General features: G+C 44.1%; 1 protein-coding gene across 9 annotated transcripts in view; it reads right to left on the bottom strand.

Annotated features, from left to right (window-relative positions):
- The window catches only part of LOC311103057 (regulator of G-protein signaling 6-like), a gene marked incomplete at both ends in the record, with an annotated part of 45,134 nt that overhangs the window by 6,871 nt on the left and 12,632 nt on the right, over nucleotides 1–25,631 (bottom strand). For all 9 annotated transcript variants that reach the window (XM_084144573.1, XM_084144574.1, XM_084144575.1 and 6 more), the window contains 3 exons: nucleotides 1,932–2,038; nucleotides 2,174–2,224; nucleotides 4,674–4,773. In XM_084144573.1, coding sequence (XP_084000699.1) covers nucleotides 1,932–2,038; nucleotides 2,174–2,224; nucleotides 4,674–4,773 — 258 coding nt within the window. The remainder of the gene's footprint in view (nucleotides 1–1,931; nucleotides 2,039–2,173; nucleotides 2,225–4,673; nucleotides 4,774–25,631) is intronic.

Genomic DNA, 25,631 nt, shown 5'->3' with positions numbered 1-25,631 from the left:
GTGGGTGACACAGAGACAAGTGCTGAGGAAGAGAGGAGTGACAGCCCAACGTTTCCCAAAGGGAGCTGCTCCCAGCTGGGATTAGCCTGCTAATCAGCCAGCCATAGTGACTCATTCTTTTGGAGCCTTTCAGCAGGACCAGGAACCATTCAGCCTCCACTACACTGTAACATACTGTACACGATGCATGGCCCTCACAGTACAGTAGATTACTTTGAGGATGGAACAGCAATGCCAGTGTAGCGACGTGTCGTTTTTATGTCATATGTTGAACAATGTGGAACATCCTTTTTCTGTCTGTCTATAATGCTGAACTTCTATGGGCTACTGACATCCTCCAAGCTCTCAATTCAATTCAAAGGGCTTTATCGGCATGGGAAACATATGTTTACATTGCCAAAGCGAGTGAAATAGATAATAAACCCAAGTGAAATAAACAATAAAAAATGAACAGTAAATATTACACTCACAAAAGTTTCAAAGGAATAGAGACATTTCAAATGTAATATTATGGCTATTCTCTCTCTCAATTGAATTGAATTGAATTCAATCTCTCTCTCTTTACGACAAAAGTTCATAAAAGTGGCCCTTCACACCTAGGTGCCATATCATGTGACCTCACGGGACTAGAAAAAGCACTCTTATCCTCTTATCCCGCTGGACCTCTCAAGCTGGACCTCTTTCGAGGAGGGAGAAGGACCTCCATCTCCAGCAGGCCGACCACAGGGCCTGGACCTTCGCTTTTAATGGAAAGAACTGGTGAACTGATAAGTTAGGGAAGGTACCTTTTAGGGAATAGTACCTGTACTCCAGTACAGAAATTGGTACGGAAGAGCCCACGCACTAAACAGTCTCAGATGGAGGCTTAGTCTTTAAAGAGCTAGTGTAGCCTGAACAGTACATTTAAGCTAACCTTCTTCAAGGAAAGGAAGAGCCAGCAGACAGAGTAACCAGGGACACAACCCTAACAAGCAGCCCACGAGGGACCATCTAAACTCAGAGGAAAGGAGCAAGAAATCACCACCAAGGAACCCTTCAACTCAGGACAAAGGAGGACACACCGCCATCTTTTCTTTGTTCACCTCCATGCGGCCTAACCAGAGCCAAGGACAACAGACTTTGTTCACAGACTGAGTATCACATCTTTAATATTCAGAGATCTTGAGGTCTCTTTCTTGTCTTTCCTTCTATTTCCTACCTTTTCATGATCACTCTCATTATGTTTGTAAATATTTTGATTAGCGTTATTAAATGTTGATTCTATAAAGAACTCATGTTATTCTGGGATAGAACTCCAATTGATTCTCAAAGAATTCATACCTTCAGATGGATCCATGTATTACTATTATTCTAATTTGAGTCTTATAGTTATTGTAGAAGACCAATTCTGTCCAAGAAAGGACTGGTAACCCGTTAATAATGTCATAGTAATAAGTGTACACACTACCCTACACCAGACTGTGGGATGCTGTGAGTAGATCTGCAACACTGTACATTGTGCCTCTCCAATTGGTATAATCTATTATAGCAATATTGATATCTATATTTATTATATAGTGATAATACTAGACCTTATCTCTAGTGATTTAACCACAGGTTAAGGGAGCAAATGATGGCAGCGGTGGGTCCAGACTGATTACAGCGCTTGACCTGTATAGTGAGGATCAGACTACTAGAGGAATCTCTCACATAAGTGGCTCTGTTAGAACATATTCTCCCCTGGTTATTTCTGCTTTAGAGTGACCAGCCACAAGGTAATGAGGCTACTGTTCTGTTCTGGACAGTGCACAGGGATAATTTATCCACTCCTTTGCCTTCATGTGATATAGGTCATGACTCATGTTATGGATGGTGGTGTGGACAATAAATCCAGTTTAGGACCACTAAGGATGGTCGGTCTACTGGTGCCTGAAGTTACCATGGTAGCTTACCTGGAAGCGGTACAAGGTCCCATCATCTTTGAGAGTGAGGACGTGGTCGGAGATGGGGAAGAGGTAGCCCTGGGCAGCGATCAGGCTCCCTAAATGGATGGCTTCAGCTGCAGGAGAGAGAACAGGATACTAACGCTGAGTAGAGAAAAATTGCTTCCCTTTTCAATGCTTGAGTAGAGACAGACATCAGTGGTCAATCCCAGTGAAATAAGTAATTATGTCTGTGTACATAGCACGCATACCTGAGTCCTCAATGGAGAGGTTTTTCACCAGCCACAGCACAATGTCTGCTCCTGGTATTCAAAAGAGAAGAATGGTTGACAGCGACAATTAAATGGCATTGTACACACAGAAAGCCTCTCCACAAAAGCTGCAACAGTCCTTGAACAGGTCTCCCCTCAACAATCTATTACTTTTAGCTTACAGCACAGCTACAATGCTGACATCAAATAGCTGACCAATCAGTCTGTTACCAACCCTTAGTAAACTTTGGGGAAAAAGTGTGTTTGACCAGATACAATGTTTTTTTACAATAGATAAATTAACAACATTCCCCAAGGCAGCCACCTAGGCCCCTTACTTTTTTCAATCTTTACTAATGACCTGCCACTAGCGCTGAGTAAAGCCCATGTGTCTATGTATGCGGATGACTCAACACTATACACGTCAGTTACTACAGCGAGTGAAATTACTGCAACACTTAAAAAAGAGCTGCAGTCAGTTTCAGAATGGGAGGCAAGAAATAAGTTAGTCCTAAATATTTAAAAAACTGAAAGCATTGTATTTGGGACAAATCATTCACTAAACCTTAAACCTCAACTAAGTCTTGTAATGAGTAATGTGGAAATTGAGCAAGTTGAGGAGACCAAACTGCTTGGAGTAACCCTGGATTGTAAACTGTTTTGGTCAAAACATATTGATGCAACAGAAGCTAAGATGGGGAGAGAGGTCTGTCCATAATATGTCTACAATAAAGCGCTGCTCTGCCTTCTTAACAACAATATCAACAAGGTGGGTCCTACAGGCCCTAGTTTTGTCGCACCTGGACTACTGCCCAGTCATGTGGTCAGGTGCCACAAAGAGGGACTTTGGAAAATTACAACTGGCCCAGAACAGGGTAGCACGGCTGGCCCTTAAATGTACATATAGAGCTAACATTAATAATATGCATGTCAATCTCTCATGGCTTAAAGTAGAGGAGAGATTGACTTAATCACTACTTGTTTTGTAAGAAGTATTGACATGTTGAATGAACCGAACTGTCTCTTTAAACTACTAGCACACAGCTCAGACACTCATGCATACCCCACAAGACATGCCACCAGAGGACTCTTCACAGTCCCCAAGTCCAGAACAGACTATGGGAGGCGCACAGTACTACATAGAGCCATGACTACATGGAACTCTATTCCACATCAGGTAACTGATGCAAGCAGTAGAATCCGATTTAAAAAACAGATAAAAATATACCTTATGGAACAACGAGGACTGTGAAGAGTCAAACACACAGGTACAAACACACACATACAAACACACATAACATACAGAATATACACACACGTACACCTGGATTGTGTGTTGTAGTAGAGCAGTGACCAGAGGGCACACACTTCATGTATTGTGAAATCTGTTGTAAAATGTATTTTAGTGTTTAAAAATGTTATTATAATGTATATTACTGCCTTAATTTTTCGGACCCCAGGAAGAGTAGCTGCTGCCTTGGTAGCAGCTAATGGGGATCCATAATAAATACAAATACAAATGCCGTTGGCTAAGGCTGAATGTGGCATAGCTGAGCAGGTGTTTGCAGGAACAATTTAAACGGAACAATGTGATCTTGGACTAACAATAGGCAGGAAACCAGGTATTTTGTCTAACTCCTGGACAGCAACATCTTTGGCATAATGTTAGCGCTTGGCAGTGAGGAGTGAAGTGAAGTGTGACACAGCAGGCCTAGAGAGACATGTGAGATTGTGTGTCACACTCAGAGAGGCGTTACTTGGAGCATCCCCATCCCCCAACCACTCCCCACCACCCCCATGGATACTGTTGACTCTGTTGACTCTCTCTCACACACACACACACACACACACACACACACGCCAGAACTGTCTTACTCACTCACACTGCCCCTTAAACCATGTCACCCAACACACAACCATCCACACGGCACAATGACAAGGGCAGCAACACACCAGACATCACATCAGGCTTCTCTGCCAAAGCCTTATGGGCTGAGACTGCCTCATCTGTCCCCATCTGCAGAGGCAGCAATTCAAATGAGCCTGAAAGGTCATATTTGCTTTAATGATTCTGACTCTTTCTCTCTCTCTGTTGAGCCACACTGAGTCATTTATCTCTCTCCTCTCTCCCCCTCTCTCTCTCTCTCTCTCTCTCTCTCTCTCTCTCTCTCTCTCTCTCTCTCTCTCTCTCTCTCTCTCTCTCTCTCTCTCTCTCTCTCTCTCTCTCTCTCTCTCTCTCTCTCTCTCTCTCTCTCTCTCTCTCTCTCTCTCTCTCTCTCTCTCTCTCTCTCTCTCTCTCTCTCTCTCTCTCCCTCTCTCTCTCCCTGACTCTCTCTCACACACACATGCATGTCAAGCATCCGCATGCAGCAAGCACGCTTACACACACACACACACACACACACACACACAACACACACACACACACACACACACACACACACACACACACACACACACACACACACACACACACACACACACACACATAGCTAGTCACCTGATACCACACTGGGGATCTTGGACAGGAAGCTCTTGACAGTTCGGATGGCCACCCCTCCTGCTTTCTCATCTTGTATCCGCATAATGACGTCTTCAATCTAAAGGGGAGAGGAGAAACAACACACGTGATCAGGGTTAGATCACGAACCAAAACATCCACAGTTTCTCCATAAAAAAATTCATTTTCATATTATAATCCAATGGTGATGGGGATTACTTGTGTGTGTGCTGTGGCCTGCAAAAAAAAGTATGTTTATTGAGCCCCACAGTTCCTACGGTAACAAGGCCCTCCAATGGGGAGACGTTGAGGAAGGCTGTCAGAGTGATTCCTCAGAGGCTAAGATAAACATCACACCTCAAACGCACTGCAGGCAGCGAGCACCCCACCACATCACACATCAGCAACCTAAAATTAGGCACGGCGGCACCGTGCTCGCAGGTCACAACTCAAGCATTACAAAAACAAGAAACCAAACTCCTCCATGACAAACATACACACCCGCATTCTGGATAACAATTCCCCTCACCTACAGTCAGCCAATATCACTCCCACTGACACAGACACATTATGCACACATTTATAGCTCCATGCAGCAGAGGTTTCCGTCAAGGTGGAGAAGCTTAATAAGGGATATGTGGTGTGAAACCCTTGACCTGGTTTTTACAGTCTCAGGATGTCAGGTCAGGTATGATGTGACTAGGATTAGTGAGTAAGACCTGATCTGCCAATGTCACACCACACAACAGGGCTCCCAAGCACCACAGCCTGGACTGATGGACTCTCAGACCAGAAATTCACATCAAATGACCCTGATTTAGTACACTCAGTGTTATCAAGAGCCCACCTCACCCTGTGCTCGCTGGCCATTAAATCCTTCATTTTTCAGCAAGCACACAAACACACACACAAACACACAAACACACACACACACACACACACACACACACACACACATACACACACTGACTGTAACAAAGCTGATTATGCTTGGATGAATTCAAAAGCCTGATTGTGTGCGAAGCCTATTTGATTTGGTTACTCCATTCACTTCCTCATCTCAGAAAGGTAATCTGTATTTATCTGCACTGTTAAATGGGAGATGGCATGGAGCGACTCCTCATTGTGTTACCATCAGTAGTCAGCAACAATCAGAAAACACTCTTTATCAGTCATTTGCATAGAGCCCTATAGGGAACAGTGATAAAGTCACGCAATTCTCTGTTGTGTGCCACTGCCATTCCAGCATGTTCCTGACCCCCTTCTCTCCCTCTCCTCTCATCCATCATTTAAACTGACACATTTGCACGTGTGAAGTCGTTCCATTAGCCTCCTTAGCCTCAGAATTTCATCTCTGAGCAAGCGAGTGCACCAAGAGCCAACTGCCTCCTCTCTTTAGTGGTTGCAGCAGGTTGCAGTTGCATGACATGCCTCAGTACTGTGTACTCACAAGAACAACTATAGAGATGTATAGTATTCTGGGCAATCCCACTCACACGCCAAGGACAGTAAAGTAAAACTACACAGCTTTACAACAAGTGTAAATATTGCTCACTAATTCAACAATCAGGAGGAACAATTACAACTTAGTTGACACATCAGCATGTCTGTCTATGGCTATCATCTCCTTGCCAACCGGCTAAGTGTTAAATAGATGACTCAGACGCTCAAGTCGTACATTTTATATACCTGAGCAACACATTTGAGATGCGTATGGATTTAATAATAGCCCCATAATGTTTCAGGAGAGGAGGAGGAATAGTGAGGCAAGACAATTACAATTCTCTCACCATGAGAGTGTCTTCATATGAATTATGAAAGCTCATCCACAGAGAATTACTGCCTTTACACAGACTGTGCTGTTGATACCTCTACACAGACTGCTCTTAGAGAGAGAGAGAGAGAGAGAGAGAGAGAGAGAGAGAGAGAGAGAGAGAGAGAGAGAGAGAGAGAGAGATACCACACTGCATCAACTCTCCGTATTTTCAGAGAGAAGAAACAAGGATTTTACAGTATGCTACAGTAACATTCCTGTCTTAGCCATTGTGTTGTGGAACGGCACAATCAGTCCAACCAGATTTAATGCCTTCCTGTGTTTGAATACAAACCTTGAGACAAAACAACGGGGAAAAAGCTCTGAAACCATCTCCATTTGCCACAATGCAGTGCCACTCCACACACCCTGAGAGAGACAACAGTGAAAGGATTGAGTTATTTTGTTCTTGTGTAATAATGGACCTTGGACTCCATAACAGCATTAAAAATAACTCATTATCTCCCTATAGGATGACAGTGGACATGAAGTACTTGGCAGGGGTACAGAACCTTGCCGTATCTTTTCGCTATGGAAGCTAATGGTGTTTGCAGCTTGGTGTGGAGGGCTTTAAGAGCTGAACATTCCTGCTAGCAGGCGATAACAGCACTTTGCCCCTTTGCACTGAGCTCTATAAACGGCAATCGTGTGTGTGTGTGTGTGTGTGTGTGTGTGTGTGTGTGTGTGTGTGTGTGTGTGTGTGTGTGTATTCTGGGCCCCGTTGTCATCCATCTCTCTTATCTGTGAGGCTACTGAGGGCCCATGCTGCTGTCAGGAAGTGCCACCGTTCCACTCAGCCAGCTGCCCCGTGACGCTCCCTGACCAGCCATTACAGAGTGGAGTGTGGCCCAGTGGAGGTGACAGGGTCAGGCATTTGTGAGAGTGGCCTAATGCTGCTAGAGGAGGCTCAACTTATCAGAAACACAGAAACACCATGAGGACTTTTGGTACTGTGTAAGCTGTGTGGTTTCGATTACCAACTGGAGTTTCTACCTCATTGAAACAGTGGTTTGAGTTGAAATAATGTCTGTAGGGAGCTATTACTGGATACGAGAAATAAATACATTTCCACCAACCAGGATGTTTTTAAATCCTGGTCATGACAAGAGCATTTACTCAAATTGTGACTAATACTAACTACAGTACCTTAAATCTGTAAATGGTGCCAGACAAGCTAATAATAAGATAATATAATAATAATAATATGCCATTTAGCAGATGCTTTTATCCAAAGCGACTTACAGTCATGCGTGCATAATTATATATTTTTTTGTGTATGGGTGGTCCTGGGGATCGAACCCACTACCTTGGCGTTACAAGCGCCATGCTCTACCAGCTGAGCTACAGAGGACCACCAGAAAAGTCTCCCAACATGAGGGCTTGATAAAAAATGTATAAGGCTGTAATAGAGCATTAATGATTCAACAGCTATCACCTCCACAGACATGCTCGTCATTGACGTTTATGGCTGTGAAAGTCATGATGGCCAATTGGAAAACTTTTAAGACTGTTTTCTGACCTACTTTCTGCTAAATGAGGTTCTCTGTACTGCTCAATTAACATATGAACAGAGTCCAACAATTTGAAATATAGAATAGATTTCTGATAAGTGCATATTGGATAAGTGTAAACTCTTTCTACGTGCAGTGAGAGTTCACAGACCCAATACATTCTTCTGACTTGCTCTGGATATCTTCATATGCTGGATTAGTGCATGCTTTCCAACAGTCCAAAGCCATCACAATGAACTGTTTATGGAGCAAGTAACTTTTAGGCAAGAAATCAAACATACTTTTTTTTCTCCTAGGACCAGCCAGGCATCAAACTGTGTGAATAGCAAGCTAATATCTAGCTTGGCGCCAGCTGGTCTGGTCTGCTCTAGGGATACAGGTGTGAATGAGGGCTGCTGGGGTAGAGAGAGTCTCCCTGTACCTCTATGGTCCAGAGGGGGGCTGCTGCAGGTCTGATCATGAAGAGGGGGCTCCGGGTGTTAGGGAGCCTCTCCTGGATTTGTTCCACCAGGGAGAGACACTGTGACAGCTACTGGGACAACCCTCACATGCAACAGGACAAGTAATGACTAGAAAGGCCAGCCACAGAGGAGAAACCAAATACACACATACAGTATACTGTACACTCACTCACTCACACCTCTCTCCCTTTGCTCTATTCTAGTGCTTTAGGCAGTCATTACCAAACCCATGTACCTGCTCAAGCCATTTCTCTTTTTCCTGCTGAAATATCAACTATGTATAATGTCTTGAAAACAGAAATGTATTAATTGATGAATGTGTATTGGAAATAGTCCCATGACATTTCTCAACAGGATACATCTCAGTTATATGGGGGTATTGGGCTTCTGAAAAAGAATCCTCAGCCATGTTTCCACAGCTAAGACTGTGACCCCTTGAACATTGCTTCTGCAATGCTCAGCATGTTGAAAATTACATTTCTTCTTAGAAACATCTCATTCAGACATTGTTACAGCGACAGGCCAAACTTTTAGGAGTGAGTCTGAGTCACATACTCTGCTCAGACGGTTCATTTGTAGTACCTTCACATTGCCACAGGCAGGGCATCAGCAGTTTTCACTGTTAACTTTCCAGCCAGTAACCTCAGTGGTCATTCAACATTCTGAGCCTGCTCTGGTAAAACGGGGCAGGTGGAGCATACTGAAAAATACCCAATTAGCTGCAGCTTGATTGACTGTTCAGCCTGCAGGCCTACTGGGGCTGAGAACCACAGGAAAAGCCCAAGTGTGAATATGTGTGTGATTCAGAACCAAGGCCCACGTGGTCAAAGTATTGATGGCAATGGCAGTTGCATGCTTGGGCCAGTTGGAGCTCCCTGCTTGGGCCAGTTGGAGCTCCCTTGTTGAAGAGACTAATATAGGAGTGTAGTGGGAGAATGGGAAGGAAGAGGAGGGCCTACGTGGGCTTTAGTTTCCATGGCAATGCTCATAGAGACGAGGGGAACGGAGCAATTAAAAGTTTGTTGAATTTCTCCCTGCATGGGAATAGAGCCAGATAGACTCAATTTACAATTACCGATCAGGCCTGTAGAGAAGGATAATCTAGTCAGTAGTCAGCACTCCCTTTGAAACACAGGGATGAAGAGAAACAACACGAATACCAGAAAAACATCCTCCCATGTAATAGTTTGTTGTTACAGACTCAATGGGTTGCATGAGTGCAGACAACATAGAAAAACATTTGAATCCCTCAGTCAGAATGAATGGTGCACTTTTAGAACTACAGTGGGGGAAAAACGTATTTAGTCAGCCACCAATTGTGCAAGTTCTCCCACTTAAAAAGATGAGAGGGGCCTGTAATTTTCATCATAGGTACACGTCAACAATGACAGACAAAATGAGAAGAAAAAAATCCAGAAAATCACATTGTAGGATTTTTAATGAATTTATTTGCAAATTATGGTGGAAAATAAGTATTTGGTCAATAACAAAAGTTTCTCAATACTTTGTTATATACTCTTTGTTGGCAATGACACAGGTCAAACGTTTTCTGTAAGTCTTCACAAGGTTTTCACACACTGTTGCTGCTATTTTGGCCCATTCCTCCATGCAGATCTCCTCTAGAGCAGTGATGTTTTGGGGCTGTCGCTGGGCAACACGGACTTTCAACTCCCTCCAAAGATTTTCTATGGGGTTGAGATCTGGAGACTGGCTAGGCCACTCCAGGACCTTGAAATGCTTCTTACGAAGCCACTCCTTCGATGCTGAAAGACCCAGCCACGTTTCATCTTCAATGCCCTTGCTGATGGAAGAAGGTTTTCACTCAAAATCTCACGATACATGGCCCCATTCATTCTTTCCTTTACACGGATCAGTCGTCCTGGTCCCTTTGCAGAAAAACAGCCCCAAAGCATGATGTTTCCACCCCCATGCTTCACAGTAGGTATGGTGTTCTTTGGATGCAACTCAGCATTCTTTGTCCTCCAAACACGACGAGTTGAGTTTTTACCAAAAAGTTATATTTTGGTTTCATCTGACCATATGACATTCTCCTAATCCTCTTCTGGATCATCCAAATGCACTCTAGCAAACTTCAGACGGGCCTGGACATGTACTGGCTTAAGCAGGGGGACACGTCTGGCACTGCAGGATTTGAGTCCCTGGCGGCGTAGTGTGTTACTGATGGTAGGCTTTGTTACTTTGGTCCCAGCTCTCTGCAGGTCATTCACTAGGTCCCCCCGTGTGGTTCTGGGATTTTTGCTCACCGTTCTTGTGATCATTTTGACCCCACGGGGTGAGATCTTGCGTGGAGCCCCAGATCGAGGGAGATTATCAGTGGTCTTGTATGTCTTCCATTTCCTAATAATTGCTCCCACAGTTGATTTCTTCAAACCAAGCTGCTTACTTATTGCAGATTCAGTCTTCCCAGCCTGGTGCAGGTCTACAATTTTGTTTCTGGTGTCCTTTGACAGCTCTTTGGTCTTGGCCATAGTGGAGTTTGGAGTGTGACTGTTTGAGGTTGTGGACAGGTGTCTTTTATACTGATAACAAGTTCAAACAGGTGCCATTAATACAGGTAACGAGTGGAGGACAGAGGAGCCTCTTAAAGAAGAAGTTACAGGTCTGTGAGAGCCAGAAATCTTGCTTATTTGTAGGTGACCAAATACTTATTTTCCACCATAATTTGCAAATAAATTCATTAAAAATCCTACAATGTGATTTTCTGGAATTTCTTTCCTCAATTTGTCTGTCATAGTTGACGTGTACCTATGATGAAAATTACAGGCCTCTCTCATCTTTTTAAGTGGGAGAACTTGCACAATTGGTGGCTGACTAAATACTTTTTTCCCCCACTGTGAGTGGCCCATAGATAGTGACTAATTTCAAGAGACACAATTATCTGCAGTGACGGATGTACTTGAAAAGCAGGATAGAAACAAGTAACCCTATAATATCCTATATCAAGACCAACACAGTCATTGCTTTGGATCTCATTCACTAAAACAGCTGTCCATCTATTGAAAACAACTGCTGCAGATGTAGGATCTTAATTTGATCACTCCAGTCAAATGATCAAAGACTCCTTGCAGTCCCAAAGACACGCCTAAAAACAATGGGTGACCGAGCACTCTGCTGTCTCGGCCCTCGGCTTTAGAACGAGCACCCCCCTCCCTTCCCATGCCCTAGACCACCACTGCCTTTAAGTCTGAGCTCAAGAAACACTTCTTCAAACTGGTTTTCACTTAATGTGATCTATGTTGTGGTGTCTGTTGTTGGTCATATACTTTAGTTTCAAGTTCTATTGTTTTGTCCTTGTCGTCTCCTTAATTATTTTGTGTATCTTGTATAGTACTACACCGCTAGCTATCTTTTAATTTCTCGCCAGTGTTTTTGCCCTTTTAGTGTAGCTTTTTTATTTTAATGGTTGCGCTCAATGTAAAGAGCTTTGTGATTTACATCTGTTAGTGAAAAGCGCACTATAAATGTAATGTACACTGCTCAAAAAAAAAAAGGGAACACTTAAACAACACAATGTAACTCCAAGTCAATCACACTTCTGTGAAATCAAACTGTCCACTTAGGAAGCAACACTGATTGACAATAAATGTCACATGCTGTTGTGCAAATGGAATAGACAACAGGTGGAAATTATAGGCAATTAGCAAGACACCCCCAATAAAGGACTGGTTTTGCAGGTGGCGACCACAGACCACTTCTCAGTTCCTATGCTTCCTGGCTGATGTTTTGGTCACTTTTGAATGCTGGCTGAGCTTTCACTCTAGTGGTAGCATGAGACGGAGTCTACAACCCACACAAGTGGCTCAGGTAGTGCAGCTCATCCAGGATGGCACATCAATGCGAGCTGTGGCAAGAAGGTTTGCTGTGTCTGTCAGCGTAGTGTCCAGAATATGGAAGCGCTACCAGGAGACAGGCCAGTACATCAGGAGACGTGGAGGAGGCCGTAGGAGGGCAACAACCCAGCAGCAGGACTGCTACCTCCGCCTTTGTGCAAGGAGGAGCAGGAGGAGCACTGCCAGAGCCCTGCAAAATGACCTCCAGCAGGCCACAAATGTGCATGTGTCTGCTCAAACGGTCAGAAACAGACTCCATGAGGGTGGTATGAGGGCCCGATGTCCACAGGTGGGGGTTGTGCTTACAGCCCAACACCGTGCAGGACGTTTGGCATTTGCCAGAGAACACCAAGATTGGCAAATTCGCCACTGGCGCCCTGTGCTCTTCACAGATGAAAGCAGGTTCACACTGAGCACGTGACAGACGTGACAGAGTCTGGAGACGCCGTGGAGAACGTTCTGCTGCCTGCAACATCCTCCAGCATGACCGGTTTGGCGGTGGGTCAGTCATGGTGTGGGGTGGCATTTCTTTGGGGGGCCGCACAGCCCTCCATGTGCTCGCCAGAGGTAGCCTGACTGCCATTTTGTACCGAGATGAGATCCTCAGACCCCTTGTGAGATCATATGCTGGTGCGGTTGGCCCTGGGTTCCTCCTAATGCAAGACAATGCTAGACCTCATGTGGCTGGAGTGTGTCAGCAGTTCCTGCAAGAGGAAGGCATTGATGCTATGGCCTGCCCGTCCCCCAGACCTGAATCCAATTGAGCACATCTGGGACATCATGTCTCGCTCCATCCACCAACGCCACGTTGCACCACAGACTGTCCAGGAGTTGGCGGATGCTTTAGTCCAGGTCTGGGAGGAGATCCCTCAGGAGACCATCCGCCACCTCATCAGGAGCATGCCCAGGCGTTGTAGGGAGGTCATACAGGCACGTGGAGGCCACACACACTACTGAGCCTCATTTTGACTTGTTTTAAGGACATTACATCAAAGTTGGATCAGCCTGTAGTGTGGTTTTCCACTTTAATTTTGAGGGTGACTCCAAATCCAGACCTCCATGGGTTGATACATTTGATTTCCATTGATAATTTTTGTGTGATTTTGTTGTCAGCACATTCAACTATGTAAAGAAAAAAGTATTTAATAAGATTATTTCATTCATTCAGATCTAGGATGTGTTATTTTAGTGTTCCCTTTATTTTTTTGAGCAGTGTATTATTATTATAAAACAAAGGAGTTGATTGTAGACTTCAGGAAGCAGAGGAGGGAACATGCCCCGATCCACATCAGCGGGACTGCAATAGAGAGAGTCAGCAGTTTTAAGTTTCTACGCGTCCACATCACCAAGGATTTGACAGGACCAACGATATCACCACTCTTGTCAAGAGGGCGTAACAGCGTCTCTACTTCCTAAGGTGGCAGAAAAAATTGGCATGCCACCCAGGTCCTCTCCATATCCTGCCACTGGACCATTGAAAGCTTCCTGACCGGTTGCATCACGGCCTGGTATGGAAATTGCTCCGTCCACGACTGCAAGGCCCTCCAGCGGGTGGTGAAGATGGCCCAGTACATCACTGGGACCGTGCTCCCACCCATCCAGGACATCTACTCGAAACAGTGTCTGAGGAAGGCCTGCAGCATTATCAAGGACCCCACACACCCCAGCCACGAGCTGTTCACTCCTTTACCGTTGGGCAGATGGTATCGGAGCATGAGGTCTGATACCAACAGGTTCAGAGACAGTTTCTATCTACAAGCCATCAGATGGCTGAACACTTGAACTGGACTGACCACCTGCACTGACTCTCCGCAACATAGCACACATGCACTCACTCACTCATATACAGTCATGCTACACACACATCACAACTGCAGCTACCAGACTCTTATTATGCTAAATACTGCACAATTTAAACACTTGCCCCCAATCCCCCCCTTCCCCAAAACACGTGTGAATATTTGACTATAACTTGTGCCTTCCTGTATTATACTTATGCTACAATGTCTATTCTATTCTACTGAGACATTTCCTTAATGTTCATATTCTTATCTTGTATTATTCCTTATTGTTGTTGCATTGTCAAGAAGGAACCTGTAAGTCAGCATTTAATTGGACGGTGTATACCATGTGTATCCCGTACATATGACTAATATAACTTGAAACTTGTATTCAAGGTCCAAAAAGGCTTCTATAGTTTGTAATTTCCACATAAAAATGACTTGATTTGCCCTAATGTAAAATGTATCAACCTCTACAAAAAATGTCCATTAATTAAAATCCACATAATAATTAACATTTCCTGTTGCTGCAGGATTATTTTCCTGCAATAGCAAACTGGCTCAAATTAAGATCCTACATCTGTATTCTTCAAGGCACTTAGGCCAAACAAACACATCTTACAGCATCTACATCCTGAGTGCCAGTGGGACTCCAGAGTGTCTGTAGTCTAATAAGGTCCCCTGACTTTATCTCTGCATGGTAATTGGGGAAGAAATGCTATAGTGAAGGCTTTTTGCATGTGTGGTAATGAAAGACAACAGAATAGTTCAAGGTGGGAGTGGTGGCACTGGAAGAAGAGTTGTCCTGCTCCTACTGTGACAGTTTTGCTTGGTTAGCACCTTACAAAGGTCCTCCAATTACAACATGGCGACACTCAGAGAGATTTGAAAATGACTGCAAGGAAGTGATTTTCTTCAACAGAAAGTCCTTCATCTGAGCCAAAATCACAGTCACTTACTTCCAAGTTGCATCCATTCGTCTGCACTCTTTTCCTCTGTGTCTGAGGCAAAGCCAAGCTACTGAAATGTGAAAGTACTGTAAGACAGAGAGCTTGACAACAGTGTGGCTGTGTTGAGTGAGAGCCGGATAGAACTGTTCTATTTTGAGAAGGTAAGGCAAGGGAAGATGCACAGAGATGGATAGATTCTCTATATGGGCATCAGATGGATCACGGCCACTCTGTACTGATACCAATTTAGGTGCTGCAGTCAGTGAAGCCCACTCTCTCTCTTCATTAGCCCTGTCTGGAGGAGAAGAGGGGGTGATGGAGAGGACCATGCTGGTACGGATGTGTATGCTTTGTCGTGATGTGCTCAACATAAATAGCAACAACTGTATTTGTCTATCTGGAGTGGCTGAGAGATGAACAATGTATGTTGCTAAGCAAACAGGAGACAACATGCTCACAACAGCTGAGTCAGAATTAGTTACAGACTGTTGTTATTTTCATTGTGGTAGCTCAACATCTTTACATCCAATCCAAGTCTAATTTCTGATCTTACTGATATACCAAATAAACATACAAGAACATGTACAGTGGGGAAAAAAAGTATTTAGTCAGCCACCAATTGTGCAAGTTCTCCCACTTAAAAAGATGAGAGAGGCCTGTAATTTCCATCATAGGTACACGTCAACTATGACAGACAAATTGAGAATTTTTTTCTCCAGAAAATCACATTGTAGGATTTTTAATGAATTTATTTGCAAATTATGGTGGAAAATAAGTATTTGGTCACCTACAAACAAGCAAGATTTCTGGCTCTCACAGACCTGTAACTTCTTCTTTAAGAGGCTCCTCTGTCCTCCACTCGTTACCTGTATTAATGGCACCTGTTTGAACTTGTTATCAGTATAAAAGACACCTGTCCACAACCTCAAACAGTCACACTCCAAACTCCACTATGGCCAAGACCAAAGAGCTGTCAAAGGACACCAGAAACAAAATTGTAGACCTGCACCAGGCTGGGAAGACTGAATCTGCAATAGGTAAGCAGCTTGGTTTGAAGAAATCAACGGTGGGAGCAATTATTAGGAAATGGAAGACATACAAGACCACTGATAATCTCCCTCGATCTGGGGCTCCACGCAAGATCTCACCCCGTGGGGTCAAAATGATCACAAGAACGGTGAGCAAAAATCCCAGAACCACATGGGGGGACCTAGTGAATGACCTGCAGAGAGCTGGGACCAATGTAACAAAGCCTACCATCAGTAACACACTACGCCGCCAGGGACTCAAATCCTGCAGTGCCAGACGTGTCCCCCTGCTTAAGCCAGTACATGTCCAGGCCCGTCTGAAGTTTGCTAGAGTGCATTTGGATGATCCAGAAGAGGATTGGGAGAATGTCATATGGTCAAATGAAACCAAAATAGAACTTTTTGGTAAAAACTCAACTCGTCGTGTTTGGAGGACAAAGAACGCTGAGTTGCATCCAAAGAACACCATACCTACTGTGAAGGATGGGGGTGGAAACATCATGCTTTGGGGCTGTTTTTCTGCAAAGGGACCAGGACGACTGATCCGTGTAAAGGAAAGAATGAATGGGGCCATGTATCGTGAGATTTTGAGTGAAAACCTCCTTCCATCAGCAAGGGCATTGAAGATGAAACGTGGCTGGGTCTTTCAGCATGACAATGATCTCAAACACACCGCCCGGGCAACGAAGGAGTGGCTTCGTAAGAAGCATTTCAAGGTCCTGGAGTGGCCTAGCCAGTCTCCAGATCTCAACCCCATAGAAAATCTTTGGAGGGAGTTGAAAGTCTGTGTTGCCCAGCGACAGCCCCAAAACATCACTGCTCTAGAGGAGATCTGCATGGAGGAATGGGCCAAAATACCAGCAACAGTGTGTGAAAACCTTGTGAAGACTTACAGAAAACATTTGACCTGTGTCATTGCCAACAAAGAGTATATAACAAAGTATTGAGAAACTTTTGTTATTGACCAAATACTTATTTTCCACCATAATTTGCAAATAAATTCATAAAAAATCCTACAATGTGATTTTCTGGAGAAAAAAAAATCTCATTTTGTCTGTCATAGTTGACGTGTACCTATAATGAAAATTACAGGCCTCTCTCATCTTTTTAAGTGGGAGAACTTGCACAATTGGTGGCTGACTAAATACTTTTTTTCCCCACTGTATGCACAGGGAGGGTTTATGAAGCTTAAGAAAACCACAGTATGCATTATTCATTTTTGACTTCGCAATGCTGACATTGAGTGCCTCAGGGTCTTTTCCTATCTGCCACTAGGTTGTGGTGACTAGGTTAATGGGAAGATGTTTTCCTTAGACCCTAATCTGACTCATCTACATCTACATGGACCTACTTGTTCCTTATGTGAGAGAAGGAGGAATTATATTCCTTCATTACAGAGTCCACTACTCCTTGGGTGCAGGAGGGAGGAGAGGACAAACCAGGCCTGTGGGCTGCCGTGCGGACGGGCAGTGTACCATGCCAATCAAAGGGCAGAGAATGCCATTGTTTGTGTTATTAGACTCCTTGAAGTCTTTGGTTTGCTGGAACAGATGGAATTTCACAAATTTGATCAAGCTCTACTTATTACTGAAATGACTACTGACCAGTTACTGTCCTGTAAAGTAGGTATCTTCACAGCAGATACAAATGCTTGCTATGCCTTTTCTCTAGCATGTAGGCTCTGTCGTAGCTGGCCGCGACCGGGAGACCCATGGGGCGGCGCACAATTGGCCCAGCGTCGTCCAGGATAGGGGAGGGAATGGCCGGCAGGGATGTAGCTCAGTTGGTTGAGCATGGCGTTTGCAATGCCAGGGTTGTGGGTTCGATTCCCACAGGGGGCCAGTAAAAAAATATACATATATATATATATATATATATATATAAAAATAATAATGTATGCACTCACTAACTGTAAGTCGCTCTGGATAAGAGCGTCTGCTAAATTACATTAAAAAAAATAAAAAAATGTCATTATTACTAATACACAAGAGTGGTGGGCTATCAGAGACAGAGGCAGCCTGAAGTCCTCCTAACAGGCCTTTTTTATGTCTGTTCACAGCTGTCTAATCAGAGTTTTATAATGATATGACCAGAATATTACTGATGCAGTGGACACATTGACATTGTGCACCAAGATGTATGGTCAGTGTATTCCTGGTGCTCATTGGATGCTAACAGGTCATTGGTATTGAAAGGGTAAAAATAACAGCAAAGGGTGTTTAAATAAAAATCTGTTTGTTTCCTGCTCAGGGATGATGCGATGCCTTCTCTGGTTACACAGAAAATGAATGTGGGTTGGGGTTGAGACTCCACTGCTTATCCTCATCCATTAGAGCACACACACACAAATACAAACGCACGCATGCGCACACACACACACACACACACACGCGCGCACACACACACGGCAACATATGCTTATTTAGCTTGTCATTAGCAATCTGTTGAATAGTGTCTACTGTAGGGCACTTTGCAGTCAAATGCTCAATAGAATCCTAATCAGTTTGATTGATTTAAAGGGATGCTGTGTCTTTCTCTCATGTTATCATTCTATGAAGCCATCTGTTCTTAATTCATACAAAACGACTCTCATGAGTACCATGCACAATCTGACAACACTGCATCGCTGCAGTCCCTGTCATGGATAGAAGTCTACACAATTGCCACACCCCAAAATGATGCTGTCTTCTATCTTAATCCTTAATGTCTCGGAGCACACAGGCAATCAGTGAGGTAATGGCCCTTGACCTTTAAGACTCACATGGATTATCTGTCATGACAGCTGCCCTGTTGGAGTAAAGGCTTTTATGGCTTCATGTATCGATGGGGTTCCATTCCGTTCCCCCAGAGTGTGATAATCCTCCTCTATGCAGCACTGTGCCTGTTACCTGTATCCTGTGTTTGGCCCTCCAGAGTGTTACTAGAACATTCCCAAATTATGAAGGTAGGATGCTGCTCTGACAACAGGGAGACAAATCGAAAATGTCTGTTCTGAGAGAGCCAAGGAGCCGCACCAGTGCATCACTAGGGGAAATGTCCACTGGCTCCCTCAGTGACATATAGATACTAGTAGGAACCCACTCTGCTGTCGGAGAGCAACATGAACCCACCTGGACCAATGTAGCAATGTGCAGAGTGTGCTTTATATGGGAGAGGAAGGACCAACCTATTTTCTGAGAACCCACCAACATCAATGAGAGTTGGACTCAATAATGAGTGCAGAACAATGTTTCAAAAGCTCATATTTCCTTGCGACTTTCTACCCACTTAGAGCCACATGGCTCTAGAGTCACTAGCATCGCTCACCTCAGATGAGGTTGTATCTGTTCCCTTCCCGGGGGATGGCTGGCTCCTCGTTCTCCTGACAGACAGAGGGGAAGGTTCAGTAGCCTTTGTCACCGTGTCATCCTCTCCCTGCCGGGCCACTTATTATGATCCTCTAATGGCCTTTTAATAACCACAAATTAGCCTGGAGGTATTTGATGGTAGGGAGGCTATTTGATTGAATCAGAGAGTGAAAACAAGTGTTTTATAATGGGATATGTTACATGCAGCAGGCTAGCAGCTGCCGCCTCCCTCTAACACAACCCTGTAGCCTGTCTGTGATCGGGGGGATGGTCTAATGATGGAATTAATTAGTAATGTTGTTTGGAAGATATATTACAGTAATAATATATACCTATCTTTCATACCATCCAGGCCCCACTCAGTGCTGAACAGCATGATTGTCTTAGCAGATAGCAGTCCCTATCCAGTGCTGGCTAGGGCCAGCAGCACAGCAGTAACCAAACAATCAAATGTATAGTTACTTATGAATCTTTTATTATTTTACTTCAGGGGAGACTAAAACAAACAATCTGTCATGTCAGTGGAGGTAGAATTTGCTACTAGAGCAATACAGCCCCTGCATTATTGAAGACTCTACCCACTGAGACATGAGCCATGCTTTGTGATCTAATATCCTGCCACTATATTTCAAAATGAAGTGAAATGTATTTTTTTGGTTTTTCTCTCTGCTACTCCTATCTGAGCGTGACATCTGCTTGTGATTCAGTGAGTTGGTGTCCAGGCGAAATGCTTGGCCATACCTGCCTCAGGACCCAATTATCTTGTAATTTTCCCTCTACAAAGGCCCCTGCTTAGGGACATATTTCAGGAAAGGAATTGGAATATTTCTTTCCAAAACACGGATAAGCTATTAATGTACCAGGAATTAAGGATAGAAAAAGGCAAATATGTGACTCTGAAATGTGAAATGTCAAAGACTCCCAGAGCAGTAGTGTTTGCTGATGTTCCTGTCAGACAGTGGAAATGAGGCCTGTATTTCTGGGGGTCAGTTTTCATGGTAGAGAAAATCCATCTCCTAAATGCCATACTGGAGTAATGTTGGGTGAGCTGAGATGACAGAGATTCAAAATCTCCTAATATTATGCATGCTTCTTTTTATGCAACAATATTTAGATGGATCATTTTACATGTTACATTTTTGTCATTTAGCAGACGTTCTTATCCAGAGCGACAATTAGTGTTTTAATCTTAAGATAGCTAGGTGAGACAACAACATCACAATCATATCAAGTACATTTTCCCTCAACAAAATACTTATCAGCAAAGTCAGTGCTAGAAGACAAGTGCCCTTTATTTTTTAGGGGTTGAGCATAGCCTGAAGGTAAGGAAGGGCACTTCCCCCTAGGCAAGCACCAGGGTCTTGAAGATGATGTGTGCTTCGGCTGGAAGCCAGTGGAGTGTGCGGACGAGCTGGATGACATGGGAGAACATGACGGCGGGCTGCGGTGTTCTGGGTAAATTGCAGGGGTTTAAGCGGGGATCCCAGCCAACAGAGAGTTGCAGTAGTCTAGACGGGAGATGACAAGTGCCTGAATTAGGACCTTTGTGAGGAAAGGTTGTACTCTACGGATGTTGTAGAGTATGAACTTCCAGGAGTGAGTCACAGCTTTGATGTTTGCAGAGAACGACAGGGTCACGCCAAGGTTCTTTGCACTCTGGGAGGGGGACACCGTGGAGTTGTCAACTGTGATGGAGAGGTCTTGAGCTTGGATCCTGCTGTACACAAGTTCATAGGGGGTTGCGGCCATTTAATTCTAGAAACAGTTATACTGTCTTCTGGGCACAGAATACAGTACCTTTTGTAGATGCTGCGTGTTACGTTGCCATTTAGCTCCAGATCAAACTAGTCTAGCCAGTGGTATTCAGCAAACAGAAGACATTGGGCTTATCACAAAATGTGTCCCAGACAAGATTTTGCACCTTAGTACCTAAGCTAAATCATAGTATTCTTTAACCACCATCAAAAATGTGTCTAATTTACGCAGTTCTTCTAACACAGTGCTGCTCTGGTGGTGCGGTGAACTCAACATATAGCAGGCTTTCAGGGAAAGCCTACAGCGCTGTTCTGTTCTAGAGATGCTTTCTTCTCCACTCCCAAAGTGAATAAGTATGTGACAGCATCGCAGAGGCAATTAGGCCTTTAGGGGATTAGCGAAGTACAAAAAGTCAGCCATGTAAAGCAAGTAAGAATGGAACACACAGTTGTGTTGTCAAGTTAAAATCCTAAACGTTGCTCAGTGAAAAATGTACATATGTTTATAAATGGGCATTTGTTGGTAACTCCATTTCTGGTATGGCATCAGAACATGGGAATAACCATTTTAGCTTCTTCTCGTGTTTCAGTCTGACTGCAGCAGAGCCCTAACTCTTCTCTGTTCTGGGCCGTATTGATTCCCATGATTACTGTGTGCTTAAAAGCTTCAGGCCTCTCTTTCCGCCTTCCCTCTGACCTTATGAAGACTAATATCCACTTTAAGTAAATGTAGGCTCAAATTCAGGGCTTTGTGCATTTCAGAGTCTTAGAAAATGAGCCCTGTACCAGGTAGAGGTAAGCAGTTTTGAGCCATTGTGGGTTTACTGAATGTTATTTCACCTCTGATAGATTCTGTACTTACTTCCCACTGTAATATATTTGTGTCTTTATATCATGAAATAGGTCATCAGTCAAAATGAGATAATACCTTCTATGTTCCACAGTCTTTACCTCCCTCCAGGAGAATGGCATTGCCTGCATTTTCCCTTTGTAAGGTATTTCGTTGCACTGTGGAATAATGTGGTGAGGTGTTTGAGATGAATATTCTGACCACAGCCTTATGAGTTATTGACAGACCAATAAGAGTGAGATTCTGCACACATTAGTCCTTGGTGGTTAGTTGAGGTCTGTGTAAAGTTTCTCTCTGTTGAGGTTGACAGCTATTTTACAGAGTGAGAGAGAGAAGAGAGAGAGAGAGAGAGAGAGAGAGAGAGAGAGAGAGAGAGAGAGAGAGAGGGAGAGAGAGAGAGAGAGAGAGAGCGAGAGAAAGAGCGAGAGAGAGAAAGAGCGAGAGAGAGAGAGAGAGAGAGAGAGAGAGAGAGAGAGAGAGAGAGAGAGAGAGAGAGAGAGAGAGAGAGAGAGAGAGAGAGAGAGAGAGAAATGTCAGATAGTTTAACTTTCTTTACTTGAAAATCTCCATTTACCTTTGTCTGCCTACATGACACTGAGGACAAGACATAGTATTATAATATTAAAGCTGGTTATGTATATTATATTTGCTGCAGGTGGTTGTTACACAACTGTGGTCAATCCACTCTGACCTTATACCTTGTCTTAGCAACATGGATCAGGTATGGTGAAATTATTTTCTGGGACGATAGCTTAAAAAGGGAAACATGATTGAGAACATTTGAATCTCTAGGCCAGGTTGTATTTCTTCCTGCTTGCCTTTTCAGCCATTGAGCTGTGGCTTTCTGACAAAGAGAAACCATATAGAACGGTTCCAATTGGGTGAGCTATCAGTGAATCCTGACGGGTAATCAGCTATTCTGATGCAGGTCCATGAACCCAGGCCAATAGTCTGGCCCTCTGAGGGCTCTCCAGGAAGATGAGTTGGCTGTGGTGATTAACATTTGGGGCGGGTGACTCATCCATGCTTCGCCCTCATCAGACAGACAATTAACGAGACACTCCGACACTCCAGGAACACCATAGTCCATCATTACCTTACAGCCAAATCCTATTCTGACCTGTTCTATATGCTACATGGAGATGATTCAAATACTATTTTGAGGAAAACTCATCTGCATGCATCAGATTGTCATCAAAACAGACAGAAAAGGAGACCAGATGGTGATATGTTAAGTTGCTGAAAGAGTTTTACATGATCAACAGAATATTTCCACAACGTTATTCTGTGACACTAGTGAAACACAGCAATATTCATTTTGAACACTAGGCCTACACTGTCTTACTGTCAGATGTAAAAAGCAGCCATCCACTGTCATGCTTGACCCAACATTAAATGTGTGACTATATTCTCCCGTTGTTTATCTGTGAACTCACATTCTTCCTCAAGCCCCACTTCCCTATGGCTTTCCTCTGAGGAGACAACATGTGTAGCCTGCAGGCCCAGGCATCACTGGCTACGAGCACAACACAGAAACAGCATACAGTGTGAAAATCTGCTGGAGCATTTAACAAAAACACTGTTGTTTAGACCACAACCTCCAGAGGTTTGAATGTGTCTATATTGAAGTCGGTGCTGCATTTGAAGCTGGAACAGACCAACAGAGAGGCTCCATTAGAAGAGCCAAATATTGACGGGCAGAATAGAGTAGAATAAGTTTGACTGTGGCAGGTCCACTGATCCTCACGTTGCTCTACTTCCCTGAGAGAAGGTAAAATAGCCACAGACTTGGTGATCTAGTGCAGGGTTTCCCAAACTCAGTCCTGGGCGCACCAGGTTTTTGCTAGGGCAAAAACCAAAACCTGCACCCAGGGTGGGGCCCCAGGACCGAAACCCTGATCTAATGGACGGTGAAACTCTCCAGTCCAGCGCTTAATTCAGTGTGTCAACAGCACCACAGGCCCACAGAGAGGCCTGCCAATTACATGCCTAACTGTCAGACGTCCCACTGTCAGACCAGGGAGGATTCGGTCCTTTCACCCAGGCAGGCCATGGAGAAATGAGGAGATCAGCTGTTCTGTTTACACAACACACACTAAAGGACAGGGATTTCAAATCAAAGATTTCAGAGCCCACCTGATCATTGATTTGATCACATTTCAACTGATTTTAATATGATTAAAAGACAAATCATCTTCAACTCTATCCCTATGAGGTGGAGGTTGTCATCACTGTTCTGCACACCCAGTTGCTGGGGATATCTACTGTAAGATGGTATTTAAGACATGTTCCATTTACCCTACTCTGGAGTTCCAAGCTGTATTGCCGCCTGCGGTGGGTGAAGTGTGACCCAGGTGGGTTGTGGGGCATGCAGAAGTTGGGGCAGCGTGGCGCCTGATTTCCCCCCCCCCCAACCTCCCAGCGGTGCCCTGCCTGCGGAGAACCCTGCATCACCATAAGTACATATGGAACCCCACACATCGGCCCTAATGAGCACGATAAACATCTCCTGCATTATTGAATGTGCTCCTTTTGACTGCAGTTGACTGGGAGTACCAGTACAGAGCAGAGAGAGGATCCACACTGAGAAGATTTCCCCTAGCTAGCTGGAGAAAAGCCCTTCATTTCTTCTCAGCGCTTTCACTATCGAGTGGTGAATAATCCTTTTAACGAAGTACATACTGTAAATGATCCAATAACAATTTTGTTTTAGCAAACCTCCAGGTTTTGTTTTTGGCTATCTACATAATTACAATTTGGATGGGTAAAATTATTCTCAGAAAAACCATTACAGACTGAAGAGAGGGAGCGTTAGTGTAGTGTTGTGTGACAGTTTGAGTTAGCTACAGTTTGTGTAGTTTGGCCTTTATAATACAACAGTATCACAACTGAAATATGCAGAGAGCTTAGAGACCCAGCCTGGCCTCAATACACAAGCTTTAGTGCAATCAATCGTATGAGTGACACCATACCAGCAATTCTGATAGGCCTGCCTTGGCACCAGTCTACACGCTTGTAAAACCATTCATGCTTGATAAAGTAGCGGTATGCCTCATACCCAGCAGTACAGTTGACAACCAGTGTGTCCATTTGCATCGTGTTATCTAAAGTGAATACAGGAACAGTGAAGAGGAGCCAGTGGACACCTATGATGGGGAGAGTCTTATGAAGTACTAAGATATCCTCCACTATCCTCCCCTATCCCAGAGGCACTTAAGGGTGAGTGGAGAGTGATTCATGGTCAGTGCAGGCAGGCAGTCTTCCATCCTCAGACCTGCTCCAGTGTAGATCATGCCTGCCTGTGTCTCTGGCCCTCTCTCACTCACAGCTGGGGGTAACAAATAAATAATCCCAAACTGAGCCAAGTCCTTCCTGTGGTGAGATAATGGGCGTGGGGTGGGGGGTAAGGTGAGGGCTACTCTATAACGTCTCCTGTTCATCTATGGGTATAAGCTGTCGCTGAGGGTGTATTGGATACATCACATCACGGAGAGAGTGATGGGTAATACAGTATGTTTGACACAAGCTGCTGTATAAAAATGTGTACTTTCCGGTCATTCCCTGATTGACTGCATACAGTCGTGGTCAAAAGTTTTGAGAATGACACAAGTA

This window comes from Coregonus lavaretus (genome assembly GCF_964263955.1).
Source record: "Coregonus lavaretus genome assembly, chromosome: 27".
Classification (NCBI taxonomy): Eukaryota; Metazoa; Chordata; class Actinopteri; order Salmoniformes; family Salmonidae; genus Coregonus; species Coregonus lavaretus.
This window is presented reverse-complemented; position numbering and strand designations above follow the sequence as displayed.